The sequence below is a fragment of the Acromyrmex echinatior genome, chromosome 9 (assembly GCF_024713525.1).
Source record: "Acromyrmex echinatior isolate Ae372 chromosome 9, ASM2471352v2, whole genome shotgun sequence".
Taxonomy (NCBI): domain Eukaryota; kingdom Metazoa; phylum Arthropoda; class Insecta; order Hymenoptera; family Formicidae; genus Acromyrmex; species Acromyrmex echinatior.
This window is the reverse complement of record NC_141860.1, coordinates 5,514,778-5,526,491: the sequence shown is the minus strand read 5'-3', so window position 1 is coordinate 5,526,491 and position 11,714 is coordinate 5,514,778. Positions and strand designations below refer to the sequence as shown.

At 27.7% G+C, this 11,714-nt stretch overlaps 1 protein-coding gene across 1 annotated transcript; it reads left to right on the top strand.

Annotated features, from left to right (window-relative positions):
• Positions 1-885: 885 nt before the first annotated feature.
• Positions 886-9,975, top strand: LOC147908528 (venom serine protease 34-like). Its single transcript, XM_087409690.1, has 6 exons — positions 886-903; positions 1,299-1,409; positions 3,319-3,499; positions 3,662-3,747; positions 3,876-4,026; positions 4,115-9,975. The coding sequence occupies exons 1-6, from the start codon at positions 886-888 to the stop codon at positions 4,138-4,140; spliced, it is 573 nt and encodes a 190-aa protein (XP_087265816.1). The 3' UTR covers positions 4,141-9,975.
• The last annotated feature ends 1,739 nt before the right edge of the window (positions 9,976-11,714 follow it).

Genomic DNA, 11,714 nt, shown 5'->3' with positions numbered 1-11,714 from the left:
TATGCACAAAATGAAAAATATAAGTAAAGATATAAATAAAAATATGTATAATATAAGAAACGTAACATTCTACGTACAATACATAATAATACATAACATATAAAGCATATAATATATTGATATCTTCCATTTCAAACATTTTATTATTGTTCTAGATACAAAAAAAATTAAAATTACGTATAACAAAACAAAACAATAAATATCAATTTATCAATTAATATTATCAAAGTAGTATCATAATATTATCGATTCAGATGTAAATATTGCATTAAAAATTCTATACTAACACGGAATTTTATTAATATGTAATTATAAAGCAGTATATTTATTATAGTCAAGGTTTTATTCAGCTTTGTGCTGTGTCTCTTAATGCTAAATAGAGTGCATGGAATCAAACGGAGTGTATATTTCTTTGATATTAATGTAGAAAAGGGAGAAACATTTTATATATCTAACGATAAGTATTCGAATTTTTCTGGAATTGAATACGGCACTTGGAAATTGCACAGCCTCTTTATTATCGAAGCGACGTGTTCCATTGAGCTAGTAAGTTTATTATATAAATTTTGTTTGAAATTTAGACATGCATATATCTTAATTAAGTTTTTAAACATATCATAAGGATTTTATTCAAGTTCAAAATTGTATTATTATTATTATTGCCAAAGTTGTTAGGGCAAAAAGAACGCATATGAGCGCGCGCAAATAATTTAATAAATTTTACAGAATGATAATTGTATTGCAAATAAATTTCTTGTTATTAATCATCTGGAAATTAATCATCTATCTATTGTGGTAATGATAAAATAGCCTTCGAAGGATGCAATCTAATTATAAAATTTGTTTCGACATTTCAAAGTCGATTTTTATGTGAAATTAAAACTAATGATAATACTCAGTGTGGTAAGTCGGAAAAAAATGGTAAGTTTAAATTAAACTTTATGAAATGTTACTTATTTATTTGAAAGTTTTTATTTATTTCTTATTTATTGCTTCACGCAAAAAAAAATAGATTGGTACGGCAAAACTATTTCTTACTGCGCGAATTCAACATCTACAACTATAATAAAGATTTGATAGTTTAATAAATAGCTAATGTTATTCAGCTGTCAATTTTGCTACTTTAACATAGAAGATTGACTGTCCGTATTATGACGGATTTGTTGAATCAGTGAAATTATTAGTTTTTTTCCGTATTCTTTGTAATTTAACTTTAATCAATTATGTAACAATTTATTAAAAATAATAATTTGTTAGGATTAACATAAATATTATTTATATTGCTTACTTATTGTTAGACTAGAACAGTAAACGGTGAGATAACCACAATTAATAAATATCCTCACATAATTGGGCTTGTGACAAATAAAACGATATTTTGTGGTGCTACTAAAGGGTGTCTCAAAATGATCTGACATTTTAAATTGCGCGCCATTTTTTTTGCAGCGAACGTAACGTACTAACCTTTAACAACTGGCATCAGGAAGTATTGAGGTTTAGTCATGGAGAATTACACGATTGAGCAACGCATAAAAATTGTGAAAATCCACTACGACGAAGTTTCATGGTCGTGTTATTTCGCGCCGCGGCGATGTGAATTGGCCATCAAGATCGTGCGATTTGACGCCATTGGACTTCTTTCTTTGGGGTTTTCTGAAAGGAAAAGTGTATGCCAATGATCCACAGACCATTCCGGAGTTGAAGGAAGAAATTAGACGTAATTAATGAAATTAGTCCGCAATTATGCCAAAATGTCATTGAAAATTTTGTCAAAAGAATGAACGTTTGCAAACAGAGTCGAGGCGGCCATTTATCGGATATTGTGTTCCACATATAACCTCCATGTACTTTATATTAAACTAAAAACATGTGTACTTTTCAAATAAATAATATGATTTATTAATACATTAAAATGTCAGGTCATTTTGAGACACCCTTTATTTTCTGCTTGTAATATAAATTATTTGAAAAAGTTAATGAAATGAAACTTACATATTTTTTTGTTAATAAAAAAAAGACTTTTTTATGAGAAGTGGTATATATTATTTTTTATTTTTTTTATTTGATCATAAATGTAATATTATATTCTTTACTGAATTGCAATTTTTTATTTAAAGTATTACAAGGGATGAATCTCTTATAATAAAGTAACATTTAATATATTAATATTAGGGATGCATCGGATAACTGAAAAGTATCCTGAGTCCGGCATTTTTTTATTATCCGACTGGATAGTCGAATATCATTAGTATATCCGGGAATATATCTGGTTAAAATTTTATATCATTAAATTGTTGAAACATGAATAGTAAAGAGAGAGAGCATACAGCCACAGCACAAGATGTCTTTAGCGAAAGTCGTATATTTAACATTTTTAAGGTAATAAAGTAAACGTTTCGGTCAAGTCTTGACTATCAGTACAATATGAATGTTATAAAAAAAATGTTACATGTAAAAAATATTGTTTGAGTGTTTGTATAAATTCGCTATTTCAGATGTGACAGTGTATAATATTATACAATTTAGCCTATTCGATTATGAAAAGAACTTTTATGCATAAATTCCTTATTAATTGGATTTTTTTATAAGTTGCTGTATAATTTCCAGATTCCATATTTTGTTGCAGCGATCCTCGCAAGTATAATTCGATGTAATACAAAGTTGTACAGAATTTAATGAAAATTTTGGTGTGTGATAAAAATTATTTGTAATACAGTGAGATAGCAATTTATATCATTAAATTATTGATTTTTCATTATTTAAATGTTCTGTAAATAATTATGCATACTCATAATGCTAGAATACTTTATATTATTGTTGTAAAATTAATTTGTTCTTTTTTTTTGGACATTGTCTCAAACTCCGGTCGGATATCCGGATATTGAATATCCGATTTGAAAAATTATCTTTCCGGATATCCGATCGAATATCGGATATCCAATGTTACATTCTTTTCGAATATCCAGTATCCGGTAATTTTACAATCCGATGCATCCCTAAATTAAATACAATTTAAAACATCGTTTATATGTAAAAAAAAATGAATGTAATGAAGTAAGCTTACAAGCATTTTTTAATATAAGATTTTTACAATGAAATATGAGATATATGTATGTGTAAATTGAAATCGGAGTTTATGCTAAATTTGTAGAAAATACTTTACGGATAGATGATAATACCAAAGGATATCAGTTAATCAAATATATTAGGTGTTGGAATTAATTCGTAGCGTTTTACAAGAGATGGGAAGTACTTTCATTAATGTATTTTTTAATGCTCATGTGAAATAAATAACATTCTTTCATTAAAAAACGCTACGAATTAATTCCAACACCTAATATAATCCATCCTGGATATCAAAGTAACAAAACTGCTTATAATGATATAGCTGTTTGTGAGACTAATAAAAACATCGGAAATAGCGCTAAAGTGGGTCCAGTCTGCTTACCGTTTAAACATGAAAATGATTCATTCATTGATGATATCGTCACTGCGTTCGGTTAGCATTTCCTTAGTATTTTTATAGTTAATAATAATATTATAATAATAATAATAATATAAGGTAATAATAATATAATAATTTGTTTTAACATCATTCAACCTTTAGGCTGGAATTTACAAAAAGTTGGTGACGAGAAAGCGATGAAGCTCTAAAAAGTAGATTTAAATGTAGAACCACTTAAAAATTGCCCAAATAGTAATGACAATAACATATGTACTTTTACTCCGAGAAACGATACGTATCAGGTAAAGAATTAGCTTCTTTACTGTGAATTTAAATGTCAATTAAATGTGCAAAATGTATTATTCAAGAATTGTGATGCAAAACTATCTTTAAGTAACAAATTTCTTCTGTTTCTATTTGTGTGACATAGATGGATGGACCTCTTTTATGGAAAAATCCTGTTATACATGATATAATATTGGTTGGTATTATATCTAGTCATAGTGGCTATTCTTCAGGCACACCTACTGCAAACATGCGTATAGGTGCTTATATCGACTGGATAGTATCTGTAACTCCAGGTAAAAGTCGGTAGAAAGGCGAATCAGAGATATGAAAACTTTATTATAAAAGAGAATCGATGAAATATGTATTGTTTTTTTATTGTAGATATAACATATTGCAAAATTGAATGAGCTTCGTTAAAAAGAAGAATTATTTTAGAAGATTATGGACCTCTGCTGACGCTTTTAAATATATAACATATATCTTGAATTATTTTCGCGATTTTACATTGATATACATATACATGTATAACACATATATGTATGCTTGTATAAATATATGTGTGTATGCATGTGTGTATACGCACGCACGCACGCACGCGCGCAATTTTGTGATGTTTCGAAGATAATAACGTTTCGAAGAAGAATTATAAGTAACTATTACGTTGATTGAGAGTGAAAGTGTCTTTGGATTATGTTATAATAATTTCTTTTAAAAAGAATTTGACCATTTGGATTGGAATAAGAAAATCTTTCAATCTTTCTCACAAAAATTATACTTAGGTTTCATTATATAAAAATTAAAGATGATACCACTTATATACACATTATATTTCATTATTTAATTTGATAGAATTTAGTTTCAGTTGTTCATATCAAATATCTTTTATATAAATGATATAATACATATTATTAGAGTTAAGCAAATAATAAAAATAGTACTTGAATTTTACTTTTTAATTTGGTACAATAGCTTTTTTTCGAAGAGAATATACTTTCAGCATTTTTTCTTGTCTTTTTTTAAAAAGGTAAGTAGGTATGAATTCATATCTAAATGATCTATGTTACAAATCTATAGCATGTTAAACTTAATTTAAACATAAATTTAATAGATTGATAACCTATTTAATTTTTTTATTAAAAACTAATTAAATATACTGTTATACCTAGTAAGAAATGACAATAGAATCGATGTCGAATCGATTGAATGATTTCGACGTCGAAGCGACATCGATTCGACATCGATTCCGTTGTCATTTCCCACTGGATATACGCAGTAAAGTATTATATAAAAATCATTATAAATATAATATTAAATAATAAGTATTAAAAATTAAAAAATCTTTACAAATATAAAATGCATGTAAAACATTTATATATTTGGTTAGGGAAAAAGTCTTTTTATTTATTGCCGATAGATGAAAATCTGGCTGATTTTTTACGTGCCACTATTGTGTAATGTATTAGGTTACATATTGTTGAAAAAAAATGCTATTTCATATAATATTTTAAAATAGATTGATCCTAGATTTGAACGATATCGACATATTCGATCAAATTTGAAAATTAGTGAAAATTGAGATATAACTAAGCAATTAAACATTGATCATAAACAAAAAATCCAAAAATCAGGATAAAGAGTTAGCGTGATAGTATTAATACGCAATCTTAAATCTTTATTTCAAAAAATTGAGAAGATCCTTAAGAAGATTACATTATTACTATTGATCATAAAACCATTTTGAGGCACTTGCGTAAGGCCGGATACACAAAGAAGCTCGATGTTTGAATGTTACATGATCTGATGGTAAAAAATTTAATGAATCAAATTTCCATTTGCAAATTGCTGCTAAAACGAAATGAAATTGAACTTTTTTGAAAAGATTGATAACGGACGATGAAAAATAGGATAACATATGATAATAATGTTCGAAAGGAATCGTGATCGAAACGAGGTGAGGCACCACAAACAATCGCAAAGCTCAGATTGATGCCAAAAAAGGTGATGCTGTGTGTCTCGTGAGACTGGAAAGAAGTCGTCCGTTATGAACTGCTGCCGCCAGGTAAAACGATCTGATCTCTACTGTGAACAACTAATGCGATTGGAGCAATACATTCAGGAAAAGCAGCCAGAATTGATTAATAAAAAAGGCATTGTCTTCCACCATGACAACGCTGAGCTACACACATTTCTGATGACTCGACAAAAATTGAGAGAAGTTTTAATGCGTCCACCATATAATCCTGACTTTGTACGTATGATTACCATTTATTTCGGTCTTTGCAGAACTTCCTTAATGGAATAAACTTAACTTCAAAAGAGTCACAAAAATCTTGGTTTTTTACCGAGAAATCATAGAAGTTCTACACCGATGGAATAATGGTTTTATTCGAAAAATAGCAAAAGGTCATCGAAATACGGCACATATTTGGTTTAATAAAAGGTTTATAAACAATTCAAAAAATATGTTTCAATTGTATACTCTAACTGTCTATCTTGTAAAAAGATTTTTTTCTCTATTCCAATATTTGTTACGTATTTTTTTTTATATATAAAACGATATAAAATACATTTTTGTTACATGATATTTACTTATTAGTTATAAAAATATAAATTAAATAATTCTTTTATCTCTCTCTCTCTCTCTCTCTCTCTCTCAAAATAAAATATTATTAACTTTTCATTGATTGATTAGCAAATATTTATACTATTAATCTTATTTTTTTATTATTTTGTTTATAAATTTTGGATAATATAATTTTGGATAATATATAATTCCTTGAAGAGGAAAATGGAAAATGTTAAAAAATTGAAAATTTCGATAGATACATTAAAAAATCGGAACTTTTTGTAATATTTAGAATATAAGAATGAAAAAGCAAAAAATGAAATTTTATTTTATATTACAGAAACAAAAATTCGTTTTCTTTCTGCGCTTTTTATCAATGCTTTGATTTCATAGTCCTCTTAAATCTGTGCACTTAGAGAAGATAAAATAAATACATGTCTACATTTTACAGAAATAAAGAAGAGAAAATACTAACGATATATAGTGTAATTAAACGATAGAAAGTGTAATTAAAAGTAACAGAGTTATTAACTATTTAATTTTCAGTTAATAGGTAGATTCAGGAAATTAAATCCTTGTGCAAAGCTCGAGTTGCAATTGAATCTAATCAATATATTAGGTGTTGGAATTAATTCGTAGCGTTTTACAAGTGATGGGAAGTACTTTCATTAATGTATTTTTTAATGCTCATGTGAAATAAATAACATTCTTTCATTAAAAACGCTACGAATTAATTCCAACACCTAATATATTTGCGGATCCAATTAAATAATTTCGCTTCCACAAAGAATAAATATACATGATTTTCTTAAAACGTTCCTTCGTTTTAACTATTAGCGTGCTCGGAGAAAAAAAAGGATTTGTTGGTATTGCAAAGAGCGACATAAATAAATCCCGAGCTGGGATTCGTGGTAAATATAAAAAAAAAGTCATTGCGTTAATTTAAATGACGATTAATTACGTAGATTACGTGGCTCTCAGGAAATCACGTGGCCGCGTTTTCGGTTGATGCGAGGGAGAAACTTCGTTCAGAGAATAGTCGGAAATGTTCTGGGATTCTTCCCAGGATGACGCGCAATTAAAATAACGAAACACAACTGCTCTCACGTAATTCCGAAAGATCCATCTCTTCCCGCGGTTCGTACATTAACGAAGATATTACACCGCTGTCTGTGCTTGACCTCGTATTTAGAAGCCGGCAAATAAGAAGTTATAAGTATATGCGACACTGTGACATAATCTCGACTTTTTCCAGAATATAAGTAAATATAGTACAACACGATATTTGAGTGGACATAGAATATTCTTAATATGATTTTTATTGAAATTTATTGCGTCTCTCGCGCGCAATTGAACTATCCCTTATCGAGTCTAATTTTATGAGAGGCACGTAATGCATTTCTCACATTCTTCATACTCCTTCCTTTATGGAAGTCGAGTTTTCATGATCCAATTTTAATGATCCGCATGAGTGATTAAAGACAAAAAATAACATCAATATTAATAACAATAAAGATCCTGATGTAAAGTACTTTTTTACGAAATTTGTCATTTAATTGTGCTGATTACGAACCGTATTACGCAAAGATGCTTTAAGGATTTACGAGACGTCTTAAAAAGTAGTACGATAGCCATTTTACGGAAGTCTTTTAGATGTTACGCTGTGCTCGAGAAATACTCTTCTCCCCGTTTTTGTTCTACTTTCAACAGTATAGCACTCTACGTGCAAATTTATCTTAAGAATCATAAAAAAGAAACGATTTCAAGATAATAACTGCAATTGCAATGAATGACCTAATAATGTCGAGCCATCATAAGACTGATACTCCCCGAAATTGTTTCGTAATAAATAAAGATTGTTAAAGCGAAATTGGAACTCTTTATATATAACGTAAGGATCTATCTTTTGTAATCAAGTTTATAAAACGAGCTTTGTCACGTAATTTTAAATAACTATTTAACGACGTTAAAAGAATCTTTTAAAAAAACGATAGGAAGAATTGTTTAACAAATTTTTTTTTGCTGTGTAATAAAATATAAAAAAAACATATTAAAATAAATAATATATATGTATGTGTGTGTATTATTTATTTAATATATTATGAAATATAAAGAGAGAAAGAGAGATAAAATTACATTATTACAATATATGCGAACAATATGTTTATTACGTATATAATTATTAGGTGTTGGAATTAATTCGTAGCGTTTTTTAATGAAAGAATGTTATTTATTTCACATGAGCATTAAAAAATACATTAATGAAAGTACTTCCCATCACTTGTAAAACGCTACGAATTAATTCCAACACCTAATATTAATATTATTACAAAAGAAATATTACTATAATAATATTACAAATTACTTAAAATTTGAATATGTAAAATATATTAACATACAACAGAAATATTACAAATCATTGAAAAAAGCATTTATTTTTCATGACTGACAATATTATCGAATAATTATCTTACTTTAAACGGAAAATAAATCGCTGTAATTAAACGTTGATCAATCATCACGATAATATATAATCAGCACTGCAATATTGATATAATTTTCAATAAGGGAATCAATAATACTTTTTCCGCATTTATTTACAAATCAGATTTTTCACAAAATAAATAAACATTAGTCCTGTTTTCATTGACATTTTCTTTATCTCTCGCAAAGTTAATAGCGATGCACGAGCAGGGCTTTAGAAGTCACTGAGAACAAAGATTTTCTCGTGAATCTAGCGTCAAATTGATGGCGGGACGTAACACACCGTGCGACGTGAAGGCCAACGGAAGATTGTAACGTGCCTTCTAAATTTAGTGATAGCCATTCGTCTAGGCACGAACCGGAGATATATGCAATATATACAACCGAGATAAGCCTCGCCAACAGAACAAATGTAAGTGCAGATTACACCGTAGGATATCAAAGCAGTTTACGTTACACACGACATATATATACTGGACAATGTAACATTCACGAGTGTTCACGAGATGCATTCTTTCAGAGACAAAAGACACATTTTGTGACGAAATATTCGTACAAAATGATATAATCATAGTAAAAAACATTTTTTCTGAATATATTATATATATATATCACTAATAAAATTATTTTTAAAATTAGAATGTATATATTTAAATTATATAATGGATAGGATAATTTGAAGAGAAATCCATTACTTGCTCTTCATAAAATTAGATTTAATTAAATATAAAGACATATATTTCTTTTATATTGCTTATATAATTGAATATAAAATTACCAATGGCATGAAAAATATATTTCTTAAAATAAGAATGTAAAAAGATATTAATGCAATCGATTGCGAAGATTAATAGCAATTTATATGTTTCAACAACATTCTCTTTCTTTCACCCTGAATTATAATAATTACGTAATGTAGAAATTAAATAAAATTTGATACATTTTAATTAGAAATAGAATAGTTAAAATGATAGCTTTAACTACAATGTTTAAAAAACTAGATTGTGAATGCGCGAAGAAATAAAAATGAAAGCTTATTTATCTTTCTTCGATCTATATATTTAAACAAAATGGATATGACAGTTTGAATTTGTCAAGAGATCGATGTTATTTCATAACAATGACAGAATGTATAACGAATTTAAATTCTAGCGATTGAGTTCACAGATGTCTGCATCAACTAGATAGTTGATGGTTACCGATAGAGAGATTAGCGGGTATCGGTAAAAGCGTGCCGTTAAAGCTGCGGTTTACAATATTTGGCGCTTCAAATACTACAAAGCTAGAGAGCCTACAATCAGAGTGACGCCATACGGGTATCACTTGTGATTGGTCCGTCATGTTTTAGCCATTCCCTCCAATTTTTTAAACGCATTATTTTCTAAATTTTGAATTCATGCTAAAAAATTGTGACAAATTAAAAAATGATAACAAATAAATATTGTATATAAAATAATAAAACTTTTACATATATTATTTATTATAAAGTTTCATTTATTTTGTACGATTGCAATATTGTACATTTTGCAATATTGCACTTTATATAAAATATTATTTATTGCACATTATTTGCGCTATTAAATGCGCTAGTTTATTATATCCATTCTCTGTTCCTACATTTTAGGAACAAAATGCATCCGTAATAATATAAAAGAAATCAAAAATTCAGAAAAATATTATATATGTATATATCATTTCATTTAAAATTCATTTTCATTTATATTATATATTAAATACCGTAATTATCATATTATTTGATTTAGAGTCACAATGCAATGAATATAATTGAAAAGATTACGACAAAAAGAGAAAGAATTAAATTCGTAACCATGTGATGATTATACATACACTTAGTGCCAAGACACTATCGTGTCTTCAGATATTATAATTAATCTGTGTATATTTTATGTTACGTTATTATTTTAATATTTTAAATACATTATTTATAAAGAATAAATTACTTTATCTCACATACAGATAAATTTTTTGTCGGTGTCTAATTTTTATATTTGCCATTTATACACTTTAACCAATTCATTCGGCGTTCTGTGTCTTTCGGAATTATTTTCATAACATATCCTTTTTTTAATGAATTGTTACAAAACGGTATTGTACATCCAACCATATTTCTAAAATAATTTCGATAATTTTATTTTTATCAATGTAACTTTACGTATCTATGTTGTTCAATTATGCTGTTGCACCTAAACCTAAAACTGATAGTCTGTTGGATAGACTGAGACCATATATCTCTTTCTCTCTCGCAGAATTTCGCTAAAATGTGATGTCATCTCTCGTATGGCGCCATTCTGATTATAGGTTCTCTAATATATATAAATATATGTATATATATATATATATATATATATATATATATATGTATGTTGTTACGTGAATATAATACGTTAATGGCTATGTTTAGCAGAGAAAGCAACTTTGCAAATATTGTACAATTCTTCAACAAGATTGGTTCTTGCTTTAGGTTTTTTATGAATTTAAATAAATTAATGATATTAAATCAAATTTTACAAAATAATAATTGCAAAACTACTTTCTTTGCTGAATGCAGCAGCTAATGCCTAATCATGTCCTATCGTGTACTAATAAATTCAGATTACCTAATTGCGATCGTATTAAATAAATGAACATTAATAATAATTAAAATAGACTTTTAATTTTTTAAATACAAAAAATTAATAAATAACAGAATGAGAACCAGTGCGGATAATCAAGTGCAACTAGAATTTGTAGATTAAAAAACTAACCTACAAAACTTGCGCTTCATTATCTGTACTGGCTCTCATTAGCCCTGTTATTCGATAGTTATTATATTTTAAATCAACAACATAAGAACTCGCAATTTCCGAGCAAGTTGCCCTCCCGAATATTCAGAATTTATCTTTATATATATCTTTCAAAAAATTAGATTCG